Below are 18,469 nucleotides of genomic sequence, written 5' to 3'. Positions count from 1 at the left end.
CTGCTGCAGGCTTGACTCCTGACACCTATAAACAAATCAGTAAGCAAACAGTGGGTGGTATTAAAATTAATGGACCTAACTTTGCCATGTTGATTAATATCAATGGACCTACTCTGAGTAAAAATTAACAGAATAGCACACATAGTAGTAATATGAAAGGGGTAGAACAAAGTAACTCCTTATTTATTTTTTGTCATGATCTGTGAATGCCTGTTTCTGATGGAGTGGTAGTTCCCGTCTGCATCTTCAGTGTGCTGTAACTCCCCCCCTCCACACTTTCTGCCTCAAGCCCACATGACACTGTTAGCAGCCTTTGAGTCTCCTCTGCCTAGTCCTACTCCCCTCCTTTAATGCTATTTAGAAGTGGTGCTTGTTGTCCAAAGATTTCCCCATCATTCCTTCTCACTCGCCAGCCTCGGCCACATGCTGCTAACAAAGGATACCGGCACAATTCAAAGGCCTCCGTTACTAAGGGTTCTATGGTAACAGCCTGCTTGGCGGTCTCTGTTGCTTGTTAAAACTTTGATCTCTGCAAATAGCTGCTGCTGTTCTTCCCTTGATTGACAAAACAAGAAAGAGAGGGATGGGCAGAAAAGAAGAAGTTTATTTCTAGCAGAGGGAGGAAAGAGGAATTCATTGCATGGTCACACTCTCCCAATAAATCTCTCAGTGGCTTCCTGGATGCCCCTCTGATTTACAAGAGACGCGTTTCCTCTCTACAACTTTTTTTATGCTGTTTTGGGATCATGTCTAAATGTCGAGGCCCAATGAGTGCTACGGTTTTGCCAAATAGCCACACGTTGCCACCGCTAGAAGAACAATAGTTCCTTTTTCCCATTAGAGAGCTGCAGAACCAGACTGCTGTAATCCAATATGTCCAAAAACAATGTTATCATAAATTCCTATTCTGTGCTTAGCTGCACTTGCTATTTTACTGTGTTTATTTTTGCATGTTTTCACCCCCTCACAATGACCATCCATGGTGTTTTTTCAATCTTTTGTGTGTGCCTTGTCTCATAGGATGTTTCCCTTTTTCCATAACCTACTTACCTCTTGTCTCATTTATTTATTTTTCCTTTGTCAAAATTTTACAACTTCTCTTCATCCTTCCCCATATTTGAGTTTGCCCTTCTGATTTAGTCTCCTGCCATTTGGATCAGTATATCTTTCCTTTGCTTTAACACTTTCCCGTATCTGCTCTTTTCTCTGCTTTGTACATGCTATGCCAAATCAGTGCCTGCTCCTTCTCTGCAGACTTTGCTGCCCACTCCTTGCAACTTGATTATGTGTCTGGCTCAAACTTCCGTTGATGGTTTAAGAGGCAGCAGGTGCATTTAGGGAAACGGCAGAGAGGCAGCTGCTGGATGTACTTATACAAAAGGTATAATCAGCAGTGCAGCGGGAATAGAGACAATGACAGTATGTCCTAGATTTTCTTTTTATTATTGAAACAAGGACAAATTTGCCATTTGGAAATAACCATCTGGGACAATCCTAATAAACTGGGCCATCTAGTCAGCCTAGCAGGAGGATAGTTGCTATGAGTTACTGACACATGAAAACAGGAGGGCTTGGAGCCCGCACAGATAAAAATATGTTTATGGGGAGGTGAAATACACTGAAATCTATGCTACTGTTGCAATTGGTTTATCAAATGTCTGCAGTTCCCTTTCCAGCAAGAAATAGCAATAATAAACAGGAAGCCAAGATGGATGATCTGTTATCTGGATCGCTTAATATGCTATTTTCCCCTGCCAGCTTGTTCCTTCTCTGTACTCTCCTGCTTTTGATTTTGAACTGAGTTTGGCACCTCCACTAAGTGCCAGACTCAGATCTATGCCCAGTGTACAATTACGAGAATAGGTGAATAAATGTCCTTGCTTACCTTTGTACAGGAATGAAGATTTGCTCAGGTCACTGTTTAACCTGAGGAAGTTATCTCTTAAAGAAGATGGTCATGAGGGGAGGGTATGACTGCCTCTATTGGAGTAAGGTACAACCACCCCAAGCTTCTTTTAATTGCACCAATGTCAGTTTCTGCTCTCACACAGTTTGGGGGCAGGGGAAGAAAAGAAAGAGACAGAGATCTTAATTACTAATTTCATCTCATTTTTTTCTGGAATGCAGTGGGCAAGTAATGATGCAACGCAGGTGTCCCATGAAAAAGTGAGTGTTCAAAGGATGGCAATTTCAGAGGAAAGGGTCAGAAGCAACTTTGGTGGCTGGAGCAGTGGTTGCCACTGTGGCACCTGTGGCTACACCTGTACCTGCAGAGGCCTTTTCTGGTGCCTGTAGAGTCTCCTTTGCCTGTTGAAATTAAATTGTAAAGAGACATTCTGTTGCAGCCAATAGATTAGGTTGCAGTGTGTGCTTGGTTGCAATGCGCGTGTGATACCTATGGCAGACTCCCCATTTTGCAAATGTACCCCTGGACGTACCCAAAAATGTTGGCCCCTTGGCTGGAAGCCTGAATGCTCATGCTCTCATTCTGCATCACTGTGGTTGGGAAGCAAATAGCAACTGAATGTTGGCAGTGGAATAGACTTGTGTGTTTCCTCAAGCAGATTGCTGAAACCAAAACCTTTAAGAATATTAGAGCTGCATCCTGGCAGCCCTTGTGTATTTGTTGACTGTACCCTTCAAATTTCTATCCCCCCCCCAAATATAGTCCCATAAAAATAACCTTTTGTGTCACATCTGCCCTGCACCTGGATTATCAAATTTCTAAATGTACAAAATGTCTCAATTTTCTGCCTGAAAATTTCCAAGAGGTATTCAGACCTCTTCCTTCCTCACCCAGTGTGTTCTTTTGTCCTCGTTCGTTATATATTTTTGGTTCACTTGTTGCTCATCCCTGTGGGAGGAAAGTTGGCCTTCAATTAGCGCGCATTCATGACAGGCCCATGTGTTACCTCCCCCCTACCGTTGCTGTGGTTACCACTGGTATGAACAAGAGCGGCTGGGTCAGCTGTAGTGCTTTTCAGCAGCCTACTTAACAGCCGGTATTAAAAACTAGGATCAGGGGGAGGTTCTGTGAAGGGGGGTGGAATTACGCAGCATTGGGAAGAGCGGTTATCTTTGAATTAATGCAGCTTGTGTAAAAGGAGGGGGGAATCAAAATGCTGAAAGGTGGGCGATGGCACAGTTATTTAGTGCTGTTTAATTTCTGTTGGAATATTCAAGTCATCAGGTTCAGATCTAGGCATGGCCTCTGCCCCGCCTCCACCTCACCCCCGTGCTTTGAACTAGCCCCCAAGGAGAGAGCTTAGTGAATTCCTTTAGAGATTGAATTCTTCACACTAGACAGGGTGGTGGGCAGGAGGGAAGGGCGAGAAGAAATCTGTGAGACGAGAACAAAACACACACAGTCTTTGGGCGGGTGTGTGTGCTTTGTCTGAAGTGTATGCTATATTCTGGAATCTGGCTGTAAACCGTTCTGTGAGGGAGTGTGGAGGGTGCAGCATGGTCCCTGGCAATCGAGACCGATCTGACTGTTTTGACAGGATGTGCTGGAATACAGGGGTTGGTAGGTTGGCTACCACATCTGTTTTGTTTTGGAGGCCAGATCACAGTTTGAGAGTGCTTGGGATGTTCAGTTCTCCAGATCTTTAGGCATTCACACTTGGCCTCAAGCAATTCCCTAACTAGAAAACATGACCCCACGCTCCAGGTATCTGCAGGCTTCTCCTACCTTTTAGCCTCTGATAGTTTTGGCCCACAACTATCAGCCCCAGCCAAAATGGTCAATGGTCAGGGACAATGGGGTTAGCAGTAAAAAAAAATAATAATATTTGGAGGGCACCAGTTCACTTGCTGTTTTAAATGTGTATGAAGGAATAGGTACAGTGTTACATTCAGGGTCAAGCTAGATGAAATGTGGGAGATTTGTGATGAGATCTCCCAATGTTTAGTTTCTCTTTAAAGGGAAGGGGAGAATTGAATCAGGACTGCCATGTTGTTTCGAAGCCTTTCGCCCATGCCATTTTCCTGATCGGTACCTTTCATATGTTTACCCACAGCAAGGAAAATAGGAACTTTGGAGGGGCACAGTTAGATCAAGAAAATGCTACACTGTGAAGGAGTAGCACCCTTTTCCAGCATAACAGTGCTCGTATCCTCACCAGGTGTCTTAAACCATGGATTTGGGACCTTGTAGGGATAGCAGTAGAAAAGAGAGCAGGATTTGGTAGGAAGAAGCACTCTGAATAGTAAGAATTAAAGATCCCTTCCCCGTTCCGTTGCTTCTCCAGTGCAAACTGCTTTCCCCTAGGAAAATGAGTTTCTGGCCCTTTGTTATGTGTGTAACATATAGTTCAGCCCAAAGATAGTTGCAAGAAAACTATTGGTGATAGAAACAATTATTGTTATAAGGAAATGTGAGCACATTATCTGCAGAATCAGTTTTGCATTCCACTATGGCTCCAAGAGCCACTCATGATTGATGATGTTACAGTGGTGATATAACAGCAGCTTTGATGAAATGCAACAGGTAGCAAAGCATTACTAGACTTTAGAGTGCTTTTATTGTTGCTTTGACAATAGCCTCATGGTTAGGGGGCCAGAAACATATACTGTAGTCTTAATAAGTATAGCCCTCTTTTTTATTCAATGGGGAAAACTAGAAGTAGGAAAGAATTGAATTCCAGTTGGTGATCTTAGTCTAAATTTTGCTTAATGCAGAACTGGCTGACTGATGTGGAGACAAGTTTGTATCTAGAATCCTGTAGCCAGTGGCCTCTAACTTCCTGAAGATAAAATATTGCCCTTTCTCATGAATGGATTCTAAATAAATACAGTAAAGCAAAATGGACTGATCTTATGGTCCATGCAGTTTATTTGGACAGTCACGTGGGATTAAGTCCCATTGAATCCAATAGCACTGCTAAATGAAGATGCATTAGGATTGCAGTATAAGTCTACTAAGAGCAAGTTGCAACATAACACTGTATTCAAGATGACTCTCCTTTTCTTGCCATTTCATGGTGCGCTTGTGGAGCTTCTGAGTGCCAAGAGACTTAATTCATACACATTTGTATCTGAACATTCTACTGTAGGTCATCCACAGTAATTTTGTGGATTATTTTGACACTGGGGTGGCTCCTTGTGGTGATTAACTTTTTGACCAATTAAGAAACCTGCAGGTCTCAGGATGATATCTAATCATGCTAATGAGCTGGCTCTTGAATTGGATATGAAAATGTTCGATTGCATCCATTTAATCACGAGCTGTAACAAAATATAGATGCATAAATGTAGAAGGTGAAAATGTTAAACTCTGTCCAGGTTACTACTTACCATGCTGATAAAATTACATTTTCCTTGAAATTGGGCCAATGTTTTGTATAGCTGGGGTATTCACAAGAGCCAGGATTGATGGTGGGAATCATTCAGCTCTTTGCATTTTCCATTTTAACTGAGATCTTATCAGTGCTTTAACTGCAACAAAAAATCCAGATTACAATGCTAATTTTAGGAATATCAGTTTTCTTTAAGAGACCTTATCCCCAACTCCCTGCATCTCTGGGTTTTTACCAGACATCTCTAAAAGTACCAGAGGCAGTCAAGGTTGGGATGACCCAAGTTGCTACTAACACAATTGTGGAGTACGCAGACAGTACTGTTTTACAATGTCAAGCCTTTCCTTTCTGTAAAGCACCGCTGAACCAGGTTGTTTCCATGTCAACTGGAAGCAATCTATGCAGGCTCAATGCAGAATTTATAACTGCTACCTATAATAAAGTCTCAAAAGGAATAGGCCATATATACTGAAAGTCTAGGCCAAAATGATTTTTTTTGGTCTTGTTTCATTAAGAAACATATGTATGCATGAAGCTAAACAATGTAATATGTATAGTTACTATTTCTCCTGTGAAGCAGTGCTTCCTGCAGCTATTTCCTATATCTACCCTTTACCTATTTTAAATCAGTATCAGTTTAAAGATGTGGAGAACGGGAACTGCATCCATTCCTGTACAGTTCACTGAGGAATAAGAAAGGGGAGAAAGCACACATGAATCATACTAGTTCCTCATTTTTCTAATCTTAAATTCAGTTCTCCACATTTACATATCACATTTCTTTTTTAAAAAAGAAAGTCCTCATGAAAATTCATCAGCATTTTAGCATGAATTTATCTTAATAATATTTTTGTACGTAATCTCACCTAATAAACCCTTTTTGGTAGTACTTTTCTCTAACAGAATAAATTTTGTATGTTATTTTCACTATTATATGCATTTTTATGCACACTTTACTCCAGCAGGTACTTTTTTTTTTAACACGTTACTTGGCTGGCAAAGTCCATTGCAAAATTTGGAATAATGCGAATTTTGCAGGATGGCTGTGGGTTTGTTCTTGTACTGTTTTGGAAAGCGTGAATTCACTTCAAAATGTGAAACTGAATCAAATGTCTCCCCCATCCCTAGCATAGAGACCTCATCATAACATAAGAGCAGGCTACATGCTGAGGCAAGGGAGTGATTTTCCTGCACTAACCTCTCTCCTTCTTTCCCCTCCTCTGTCTTTTCTAGGCAGGACAGGGCTGCTTGCTGATCTCTTGCCCAGTTTTGCTGTGGAGATTATGCCAGGTACTCCGTCATCTAACACATTATCCATTCTTCTTCTACTTTATCTTCCCATTCAACCACAGCACCTTGTGCATTCATCTGCTTGTGCATGTGCCCTTGATTCCCCGTCTTTTCCATAACTGCTTGCAACTAGCAATTGGGGAGAACAACCGGGGCTTTAGCAAGTGACACGGAGCATGCAAAGACAGCGGTGACTTTGTTGTTAGTCATGGGACCATTCACTTGGGTCACTTCCATACTAACCTGTCCATCAAGCATTCATCCAGATTTGTTTTCACAAAGTTTGCAGGGAGATTCTATGATGCCTGCTGTTTATTGAGTATTCTTTCTGATTTGTTTGTGGGGAGGTTGTATGATGTTGCATCAATAATAATAATAATAATAATAATTTATTTATACCCCCCCCAATCTGGCTGGGTTTCCCCAGCCACTCTGGGCAGCTTTCAACAGAATATTAAAATACAATAGTCTGTTAAACATTAGAAGAAGAAGAAGAAGAAGAAGAGTTTGGATTTGATATCCCGCCTTTCACTCCCCTTCAGGAGTCTCAAAGCGGCTAACATTCTCCTTTCCCTTCCTCCCCCACAACAAACACTCTGTGAGGTGAGTGGGGCTGAGAGACTTCACAGAAGTGTGACTAGCCCAAGGTCACCCAGCAGCTGCATGTGGAGGAGCGGAGACGCGAACCCGGTTTCCCAGATTACGTGACTACCGCTCTTAACCACTACACCACACTGGCACACATTAAAAGCTTCCCTAAACAGGGCTGCCTTCAGATGTCTTCTAAAAGTCTGGTAGTTGTTTTTCTCTTTGACATCTGGGGGAAGGTGTTCCACAGTGCAGGTGCCACTACTGAGAAGGCCCTCTGGTTCCCTGTAACCTCATTTCTCGCAATGAGGGAACCGCCAGAAGGCCCTCGGTGCTGGACCTCAGTGTCTGGGTAGAACGATGGGGATGGAGACGTTTCTTCAGGTATACTGGACTGAGGCCGTTTAGGGCTTTAAAGGTCAGCACCAACACTTTGAATTGTGCTCGGAAACATACTGGGAGCAGTGTAGGTCTCTACACCACAGGTGTTATGTGGTCTCGGCGGCCACTCCCAGTCACCAGTCTAGCTGCCGCATTCTGTATTAGCTGCTATGTTGCATTCTACCCGCAAATTAGTGACAGTCTAGAAGCAGCTTTGGTAAGTAATTAAGTTTTTTGTTCAGTAGCGTCCCACAGCTAAAGCTACCCAGAAATACATGGATAGGCGGTTTGGTAGTATTTGAGGATTGATATTTTAAAAACCCTACAGGCAAGATAGATTTAGGGTATTATTCAATCTACTGCTGCGATGGATACTCCAGTGTTGTTTATATAAAGCTGTTGTGTGTATCCCTATGTTGGTGTAGCTGGAGACTGCTACTACTGAGAAAATCCTCTAACTTGCACATACAACGGAACACAATACAACTGTACAGCGCTATATGGAGGAGCTGCTATTTTCTTAAAATCACCACCATTTACCACTTAGTAGATTGCTGTCTGTGCCTACCCATTGCTTTTTGGCTTTTGCTATGAGAGATGGGCAAAAGCACTTTTCTTTTCTTGGGGCAGTACAATCTTTGGATAATTATAGGTTTATTTGGGTTTCCAGGTAAACATTAGGTATAATGGAAGCAATCCATAGATCATAGCATAGGTGCTGACTCCTAGGGGCCGAGGCAGTTTTTTATGAGGGGGCTGGGCCCCCGCCCCATTCTGCACTTTTGGTGGCGTTTTCGTGATGTTTTCGTGTCATTTCCAGTTTCTGTATGATGTGTGTGTGCATGGTTGCATACTTATTGAATGTGCATAAATAGGGCGTTGCCTGTATGGAGTGAAAAATATTGAAGGTGGCCTTTCCTTCTAAGCATTAATAGATGTTTTCATTTATCAAATTCAATTGATTTACATGTCCTTTAGTATTCCCCAAAGATACTCATTCCAAGGTTTTTGTAAACACACACACACACACACACACACACACACACACAAAGTGAATTAATCTAAATAGTCTTAACTGGCTGACGGTCCTAACATTTTGACACATTTGCATCTCTCTCTTTCTAGAGTGGGTGTTTGTGGGCTTGGTGATCCTGGGGGTCTTCCTCTTCTTCCTCCTGGTTGGGATCTGCTGGTGCCAGTGCTGTCCTCATAGCTGCTGTTGCTACGTCCGCTGCCCCTGCTGCCCAGATACCTGCTGCTGTCCACGGGCACGTGAGTGACTTGTTCACAATGTGGGCCAAATTGTGAAGCACTTTTTCATGTAGATACACCATCTTCCTTGCCGTATTCATTGCTAAAATGATATTTCTCCTCCTGTGCTTCTCACAGAACTGAAGGATCCAGCTGTCAGCCCTAAAGTATTGTTGCTCATTAAAATCAGGCTGACGAATTGCCTTGGGAACTGAGAAGCCAAACGTGTATTGGTTGACCTTTCACAGAGCAGAGTTTCATATGGATGTCAATCATCCATGGGGTGACTGCAAAATAGATTGGCTCTAATCCAGCCGCAGCTATGTTCAGCTTGTGGGCTCTGGGTGGAGTGGAGCAGCTAGTTCTTATAAGGCTTTAAAACACCCTTTGAACAGCCCCTTGGAAAGAGGATTATCAGTATTCCTTCCTGCTAGCCTTTTGAAAAATCCATGAAGGCCCATCTATTTGTTCAGGCTTTAGGTGGTTTAGATGAGAGGAGTATGTATCTGTATAGGGTTGGGCTCTATAGTAGAGCATCTGCTTTGCATGCAAAATGTCCCAGGTTCAAACTCTGGCACGCCCAGGCAGGACTGGGAAAGAACCCTTTCTTAAATCCTATAGAGCTGCTGTCAGTTAGTGTAGACAATACTGAACTAGATGGACCAATGGTCCGACTCAGTATAAGGCAGCTTCCTTGGGTCTATTGCATCCAATGGTGGCTTTCCATCAGTAGTAAGCAAATACACTTGTGCAAACTGGGGCACTCAATTTTAGTCTTATCTTCTACTGCAGCTGCCTTTTCCTTCTGGGAAGCACCTCATGAGGGCTGGTGAACCCTCTGAACAGAAGGAAAATAATGTGGAGAGATACAGTAGATAGGGGGATTTTCAAAAGCCAGCAATGGAATCAACTCATTGTTTTTACTGTTAACTTTGAAAAGGTGGGTTGTTTTTTTTTTAAACGTGACTGCATAATTACTGATGAATTTTGATGTCTCCTTGATGTTTGTGAGTGACTTCAGTCAACAGCAGAAGCCAAATGAACATATGTTAAATAAATCTGGAGATGGACCAGTCAGCTGAATGGTGACTGGATGTCCATAGCAATGCAGATGTAAATGAGCAGCCAGGTGTGCATCTTAAATCCATCTGGTTGCATGCACAGAAGCTTTCTTCCACACACAGATCTTGCTGGATCAGGGTGACTGTGTGGAAAGGAATATCAGTCACATGAATGCTCAGTGCACATCTGTGTCTGCTGTGAGAAGCCAAATCCCATTCTGATATAAGTTGGAATCATTGGCCAACTAGTTGCAGGCTTTTAGTACATGCTTGAGGCTTCCAGTAGTATTAAAGGTGAACTTCTATGACTATAAGATAAATTAAACAGAATCTATTTACATGATGACTCCTCTTTGCTAATTAGGCTTCTGGGTAATTTCCCTCAAATTTCATTTAGGTTCCGCATTTGTTTACTCGGTGGTTTAATTATTTTTAATTAATCCCCTTTTTAAATAAACAAATCCTCTGATTATTTTGCAGAAATATACCTGATATAAAGTCTTGTTATGACCTGATTTTGCTGCTGAAGATATATAGACCATAGTATCTCTGAAACATGAAACATTTCTGATGACACTTGCTGAGCTTGTTTGTTTAAAATGGGTTCAGTATCATCTCATTTAAAAGAACTTGGAAGAATCAATGGGCTGCTGCAATTTCTGTTGCTAAAATCAAGAGCAGTTACAAACTGTTAAATGGGAAGCACTACAGGATGAATGCTTCGTTTTTAATTATTACCTTTTTTCCCCAGTGTATGAAGCAGGAAAGGCTGCGAAGGCTGGATACCCTTCAACCGTCACATCAATCCCTGGGCCTTATTATATTCCCTCTGTCCACTCTGCGGCTGGAGTCCCATCTCATGCTGTCCTGATGGAGAAGTCACACCTTCCTCCCTTGGCAGCAAGTGAATCCAGCACAGGAGGACAAAGTGGTAATCTGGATGCTTTCTGGGTCTTTGTCAGAATATATCAGCAGGGCCCTCAAATGAAGCAGAATAGGAGGAAAATGTATACAAGTGTATTCACATGGAATTAAATTAACAAAACCAAGGGATATCCTCATTCTAACTGGGAAAGTTTCGAGATTAGGAAAGGGTGACTTTTCCTGAAAAATAAGGTACAAACCTCTTTGTATGTTTTTTGATGGACAGTTGTATATCAAAATTAAGAAATGTGCGAGTTTGCATAATCATGCAAAGTAAAAACACAAATCCTTTTTGCACCTCTGTTTCATCTCTACCACTCATGAGCAAAAATTCATGGTATTTTTTATTTTCCCCACCACATATTTTGCCTGGAACTTTTTAGAAGAAAGCCATGCCCCATTTCAAGTGTTCAGTGTGGTGGCAGCATGCCCAGTGCATCTTTCCATGTGCTTTTGGTTATGTCACACGTGCCTTGAATCAGTACTGATCTGTGATTAAGAGACAGAGAAAAACTTTGTGCAATCCTATGGATATTAGTCAGGAGCAAGTTCTATTGAACGTAGTGGGATATGCTTAGGCTAGCGCTACATGCCTTTTTTGCTTATCAGTGATAGGCAGCCAAAGAAAATGGCAGGTGTTCTTTATCAACAGTCCTGTGCAATACTTTAGGATCAAATGCTTGTACTACTAGCTCTTGAAACGGCATGTGGCATTTTGGAAGGAAGAATCTAATTGGTAATAGCAGCACTGCACTGAGATGACATTCCTGAAAAAGCAATTGATGATCAAATTCTGGCAATAAAGCTCCTGTGCCCTTGTACTAGTGTACTGACCTTTTGAGGGATCATTGGAAAAGTCATTGGAAAAAAGGGTTTAAATAATCTGTGTATTTCTGCTCTCCTCCACTCAAAATAAGAATGGATGAGTTAAGGGGAACTGTTAAAACATTTTTTCATTATTAAGAAAAAGATCTGGAGCAGATTCAGGAGTGATAAATCAGTATTTGACCAAAAGCAGAATTATATTGAACTGAAAAGTATCATAAACAACCCGACATGTTAGACCACAGTTGTGTGCGCACTTTAAATGTCACTGCACAGAAATGGCTGTACTGAACTAGGATGCTCAATCGACACATACTTTGAAAAACAAACAAACAACCCACTGCATTTTTCATTTCATTGTTACTGGACATGGTGTTGGGTCTGCTTCTCTGAAACTACTTTAAATTGGTTGCATACATTATAAAGCACGGCTAAATCCTTCCCACCCTCTCACTTCTCAGGTACCAGGCATGGGCAATTGTTATAAATACTGTTGCATGGGTTACTATAATCATCTCTGATTTATATGGAATAGCTAATGGAATCAAACCCTGACTGAATGACTCACAAGAACTTTACTGACCACACTAGACATTTCTTTAAGGCTGCAAATATGTTGCACTTACTTGGGAGTAAGTCCCATTAAGCTCATTTTTTATTTTAGGAGTGTCTTCCGTAATTGTTTGGGATCAGTCAACAGATCTAAACTCACTCTGATATTAATATCTACATTCCACAAAATAGGGTATAAATTTTTCCTACTACACAGCTGCAATTGGGGGGGGGAAGGATGACTAATTTCCCTGTCAATTACAGAAATTATGCAAGCTACCCAAATAGATATCCAGAGGCCAAAATAACCTCTGGGACTACAAGAGATGATGACTGTATAATGCCACTCTAATTTCCAACAAGGTCACTAGCAGTTAAAAAGTCACTTTCATAAACGGATAAGATGAATAAAGTTTTATTGTAATAATAAAGAGACATTCATATTGGAAGAAGCACCACGTCATAGACAGTCTTGTTGGGAAGAGGCAATAAACACAATGTTTGAGGAACTGGCATTCAGTGCTATTATTCAAATTAGGCATGATCCCACACTTTATAGTTCCATATTTTAAAGGTCCACTTATTTCAGTGCCAGAGAAGAATGCGTTGACTTTTCCACTGAAATCTTCAGGGTTTGGAAGTGTGTAATTGTTCGTGAATTTCCCTATGGCTTTTGAGTTAACGAACACATAAGATTCTGTTCTCCCCTGCAATCAGGAACTAGTTAGGCATCCTGATTTGATTTTTAGTTTAGGAGGACTTGAAAGTTATTTTTTGGACAGAATACATACTGACCAGTTATTTACTACTTCTCCAACAGTGCGGAAAGGCTACCGAATCCAGGCTGACAAAGAGAGAGATTCTATGAAGGTGCTGTACTATGTCGAGAAAGAATTGGCTCAGTTTGACCCATCGAGGAGGATGCGAGAGAGATGTAAGAGATGGAACTTGTTCAGCTATTTCTAGTAAAACCCAACATTGTTGCATTCAAAAGAGAATGGAATGTTAATGCAAACTCCCCTGTCCCCTTAACCTGTAATGGTGATCGCACTGATATAAACTATTTGGTGATGACTGGGCTACTAACAGGATGCAAAGTAACATGTTTCTTCAACAAGGCATCCACCTTTCTTAATTGCACCACATCCACATTCATCTCCCTCCCTGTCATTTTTTAAAAAATTGGAAACAGTTTTTAAAATATTGAAAAAAGTTCTTCAGGAAAGGGGTGGGATGTGAGTTAGTAATGCCATCAGTTTCCACCAACCAGCACTGTGAACCATTGCCTTCTGCTGTAAAGGCACAGAAATGGTTTCTTCTGAGTTCAGTCCAGGAGAGAAAAACACAGTGAGTGCATTTCCACATAGGGCTCACCCCCACATTGTGTATGTCTGTACACATCCATCATTTCTAGCAAAAGACGGCAGGAAATAAATTGCTACACACTGAGGTGGTCCAAGTCACTGACTCATCAAGTCCATTCAGATACGTCTAATACAGAGTTTTTTTAAAAAAAATACAGATAAAAATGCTGCCCTCTATTTTTAGCATACACATTCAATAGATTCAGCCCATTAGTGCCACTTGGTCCTGGCTGTCAGAGATACACAAGCTGCCTCAATCACTTGACAGACTCAAGGAATGACTTTAATCACAGCTTTGAGGGGGGAAAAACTAAAAAATTACATGGTGTACTGAAGCAGTCATCACTGAACATGCTGCCATTTCCACCCACAAGAAATACTATAAAAAGGTTTTCTCCAGATTGGGATGCCTAGAATCCAGATGTCACTATGTGCAGTGGGTTAGGCAATGGGGGTGATGGGAGGGAAAGAGCACGTCATTTTAAAAAGCTAAGTTTGGTTAATCACACAGAGCTGGTCTATCTCCCACTCCAGAAAGAGTGAGACAGAATGCATATAATTCTGACACACAGTAGGGTGCTTCTCCTATGTTTTATTGCTATGGAGGAGTACCTGTGAAAAAATGCATATGGAAATCTTTATGAGCAATACAGAGTTTACATTGGCTTTGCATTCAGAATCCAAAAAAATCTACTTGGGTGGACTGTTGATTCCCTGTACCCTTTTCCTTTTGAGCAGCATATCCTCACGCCAAGTTAGAAATGCTTTTCCAAGACCTTCTTACTTTCTTACATGAAAGACTGTTGATGGTGAGAGACAGTACTACATCTCTCACTGACAAATAGAGCTAGCCATGTGGTTCTTTGGATCTGTAAGGGAGCAGGTGGCGCTGTGGTCTAAGCCACTGAGCCTCTTGGGCTTGCTGATCGGAAGGTCGGCGGTTCGAATCCGTGTGACAGGGTGAGCTCCCATTGCTCTATACCAGCTTCTGCCAATCTAGCAGTTCGAAAGCACGTCAGTGCGAGTAGATAAATAGGTACTGCGGCGGCGGGAAGGTAAACGGCATTGCTCCCGTCACGGTCCTCCATGTGCCAGTTGCAGTTTAGTCATGCTGGCCACATGACCCAGAAAGCTGTCTGTGGACAAACACTGGTTCCTTTGGCCTGAAAAGCAAGATGGGCTCCACAACCCCATAGTTGCCTTTGACTGGACTTAACCATCCAGGGGTCCTTTCCCTTTCCCTTCTTTCGACCCACTTTTTTCTCATGTTTTCCTGAATTGGTGCTTTTACAAGTGCCATTTAATGTTTGTTCTGTAGTCTGTCTTGTTCTGTGGCAGCACTTATGCTTTGGAACTGCCCGCCTATTAGGCAGATGCCCTCGCTATACTGTTTTAGATGCTTTTTAGTGCCTTTATTTCAGCAAACCTACCCAGAAATGAAATATAATTTAGTCATGTATCCTCATTTTTTAAAATTGCAGATTTTAACTATGTAGCATTGATAATTATTTTATGTGCACTGCTTTGGTGTTTTTTTGATTGGTTTATATTTTTTAATTAAAAAAGGGTAAAGGAAAAAGAGTTTTAGCATTGCTTTCGATAACTAAAACCACATTTCTGATAAGGTTGATTTAACAGGGACAAGTCTTACTCCACCACCACCATTATTAATTATTATTATTATTATTATTATTATTATTATTATTATTATTATTATTTTATTTATTGAATTTATTTACAGGCCTATACCTGGGGGTCTCAGGGCGGTTCACAGAATAAAATCAAAATATAAAACCACACAAATACATAATAAAAATAAAACCAACAACCCAATAGCCCCCTCACCATTTTTATAGTTCTCTCTCTCACATACACACAATGTTTATTTCCATAAAAGAAAAAATTCTACAGGTAATCATCCATCCAGAAAGGATGGATCTGTTATACAATATTTAGATATTCTATACAACATCTAGTGTTTCTTGAGGAATTAATTCTGTTCCGGTATGTGAAGGCTCTCCAACAATCCATGAGTGTTAGATTGCTATTTTTCCCAATGTCTTCTGAGTTATTTTTATCATCTCCATGGTTTCCAGCATTTCTGTGCCTTCTTTCATCCTAGACAATAACACCATCTCAGAGCTCACCTCCTTGCATGAGGAAGATGCCAACTTCCGCCAATCTTACCGCCAGGTGCGCAGGAAGCCGCTTCCCCCTTCAGGAGACATGGATGGTGATGCAGAATACTGGGCAGGAGTCATCAGTGGAGGTGGCACATCTAGGCCACAGACATGCTCTGATTACAGGGCAGAGAGGGGCAGCCTGAGGCTCAGGTGAGTGCAGCTCCTGGGAGAAGGGGGGAAAAGGGAGGGAGGGAGAATGCCTTTTGCTCTCCTGATTCCCCTCCTTTTTCTTTCTAATTATTGCGGTCCAAATTTTTTAGGAGGGGCAGGGGGCGGTGCTTGAATGACAATGAAGAGAGTAAGAGTCCAAAGTGACAAAGATGGTGAAGGGCTTTGAGAAAAATTCCAGTGAATAAAGGCTGAAGGACCCAGGTGTGTTTACGTCCAGAGAAGAGATTAATATAAAAGGTGATTGAAAATGTCCTTCAATCAGCGCGGAGCCCTGGTTGATGCTGTCGCCGCTGGATGTTGCCTCCTTGGTCCTGACCCACAGCAGGGCCTTCTTAGTAGTGGTTTCCCATTTGTGGAATTTCCTTTATTTAATTTCTTTCTATCCCAACCTTCTCCCAGCATAAATTAAAACAAACCAGGGAAGGCCCTCCCTGGGGAGGTTTCTCTCTCTTTCCCCACTCCCTCATTATAAACACTGAAGAGGAATTTTTGAAAATGCCTGTTCACCCAAACACCTGACGGGTGAAAGATCCTATTCGCAACAACCTTGGAATTATTAGTTGTTGTGAGGTTATATGACTGTTTTTACATGCTTTAAAATATTCTTAGTTGTTCTTAAATGTTTTAAATATGTTTTACTTTATTTTAATTGTATTCTTTTTACTACTCCGTTGTTCGTTCCCCTAAGCTCCTTTGGGAGAAAGGGTGGGATAGCAATTCTACACAGAACACACACGTGTGTGTGTGTGTGTGTGTGTGTGTGTGTGTATCCTTTGCTAAGCAGAAGGATATTAGGCTGTTGGCATATGTCATTCAGGTGCTTCGCTTGGGGTTTATTGCTTGCTCACCCTAGACGAGCAGGCAAGTCCAGTTACAAGACTGGCTTACTGATTTGAAACAAAAAACACGAACCATTTCCCGTCTCTTTCAGCCAGCAGAGATGCAAGTCAGAAATGCTCTCAAGGAAGAGTTTCTCCATGGGAGTACCGGCTGTCTCCATGGATGAACTTGCAGCCTTCGCCGAGTCCTACAGTCAGCACGTCTGTCGGACAGAAGGCCCTCAGGAGCCCCGGCGCTTTGAGAGGACAGGATCCAGAGGAGCACGTGGGGGTGCAGTTCAACACCCAGAAAACTCATCCGATGAGTATTATGGCAAGCACAGGGCAGGAAACCGTGAGCCGTTGACAGATTCGGATCGGGGCTGGACGTATAGCCCACCCAGGAGACGTGCCCACGAAGAGAAACACTTGCCTAGGCTAGTGTGTCGGACACCGGGAGGGAGTCAGAAGTATGACCACTCCTACCTTACCAGTGCCCTTGAGAGGAAATCGCGAAGCTATGATGAAGGTGGTGATCATGGCGGGACACCTTCAAAGTTTAGCTCGCAATCCAGCCAGAGAGGAGGGACATACTATGCTTGGTCGCCACCATCCACTTACAAACCAGGGCAGCAGCAGCAGCAGCAGCAGCAACAACAACAACCTCCACAGCAAGAGGAAGGGGAAGACACTCTGCCGCCATACAGCGAACGGGAGTTGAGCCGAGGCCCTTCATACAGAAGCAGAGAACAACCAAGCCTGAATAACTCAGATAAGAAAAGGAAGAAAGAACCCAAGAAAACAGTGAGGCCATGTCTGACACTCCTGATCCAAATGGGCTGAGCAAGAATCACCAGGCAGGGTGGATAGGTTCTGGGCTGATGGGGCAACAACTTAGGGCTGCTTCGTAGTCAATGTTTTTGTACTCTGGTTCTGTTACTCAAGTTGCAACTGGGGAAAGATCTCAGCCCTGCTTGCACACCTGTTGCAGGGGGAGCCTGAAAATCGTGGCCGCTTACGTGTTTCAGTCTTAGGCCGTAGAATCTGAGTACAAAATGCATTATAAAAAATCTGCCTTGATTCAGAGAACTGAGGAGTACAAAGAGGAATATCTTGAGCAGAAGGGGTCAGGCTAGAGGTTGATAAGAAAGGAAGCAAAATAATCTAATTTCAGTAAATCGTAAATGAATTCTGGGTCACTGATGATGGGTGAAAGCAATAGTTGCCTGAGTTGATCCTAGTGACCTGAGTAGAAAGACAATTCTTTTAAAAGTTTCCAAAGTTCAGAGTCTAGACAACATTTGGAAGTGGCATCTGTTCACCTTATTTTTTGAGCAGTTGGAACAGTTGTTAATTATCTGTCTACTGGTGGTGTTGGATGGGAAAATTGAAAACCTATATATTTCCTTCTTAATAACTTGTTGCTTGTTGAGTAGTTAAAAGTACTTGCACTAGCTGATAATCCACTGATGTGCCAAATTAATTTAGAAGGCTGCCTGGTGCAGTTTTTGGCTGATCGGTCAGAAAATTGCCCACTGGTCACTCAGTTAAAGGAAGCACATTCATGGCAGCTCTGGCCATAAAGAAGTACTGAGCACACACATGTATAACCAGAGAATTATTGATCTGAGGAAGATCAGTTAGTGCAATTATGTTGGCTTGGGTGATGGAGAAAGGAAGGTCCACGTGCCATCTGGCAGCTTACAAGGAGCTGCTGTGACCCTTGTACTTGTGGTGAGATTTCTGGTTTTTATCTAGATTCAT

General features: G+C 42.1%; 1 protein-coding gene across 5 annotated transcripts in view; it reads left to right on the top strand.

The window, feature by feature from the left end:
* ILDR2 (immunoglobulin like domain containing receptor 2) overlaps positions 1 to 18,469 on the top strand; it is a 36,868-nt gene that overhangs the window by 17,359 nt on the left and 1,040 nt on the right. The window contains exons 4-9 of one of the 5 annotated variants that reach the window (XM_083498643.1): positions 6,531 to 6,587; positions 8,682 to 8,828; positions 10,620 to 10,799; positions 12,990 to 13,103; positions 15,656 to 15,866; positions 16,819 to 17,712. In XM_083498643.1, the coding sequence (XP_083354769.1) occupies positions 6,531 to 6,587; positions 8,682 to 8,828; positions 10,620 to 10,799; positions 12,990 to 13,103; positions 15,656 to 15,866; positions 16,819 to 17,548 (1,439 nt within the window). In that variant the 3' untranslated portion in view covers positions 17,549 to 17,712. Of the gene's footprint in view, positions 1 to 6,530; positions 6,588 to 8,681; positions 8,829 to 10,619; positions 10,800 to 12,989; positions 13,104 to 15,655; positions 15,867 to 16,818; positions 18,454 to 18,469 lie in introns of those variants that run through there. The other 4 variants (XM_083498644.1, XM_083498645.1, XM_083498646.1 and 1 more) reach the window with 4 other exon arrangements.

This window comes from Podarcis liolepis, assembly GCF_965112155.1.
Source record: "Podarcis liolepis genome assembly, chromosome: 4".
NCBI classification, from domain to species: domain Eukaryota; kingdom Metazoa; phylum Chordata; class Lepidosauria; order Squamata; family Lacertidae; genus Podarcis; species Podarcis liolepis.
The sequence above is the reverse complement of the archived record's forward strand: the minus strand, read 5'-3'. Positions and strand labels throughout refer to the sequence as shown.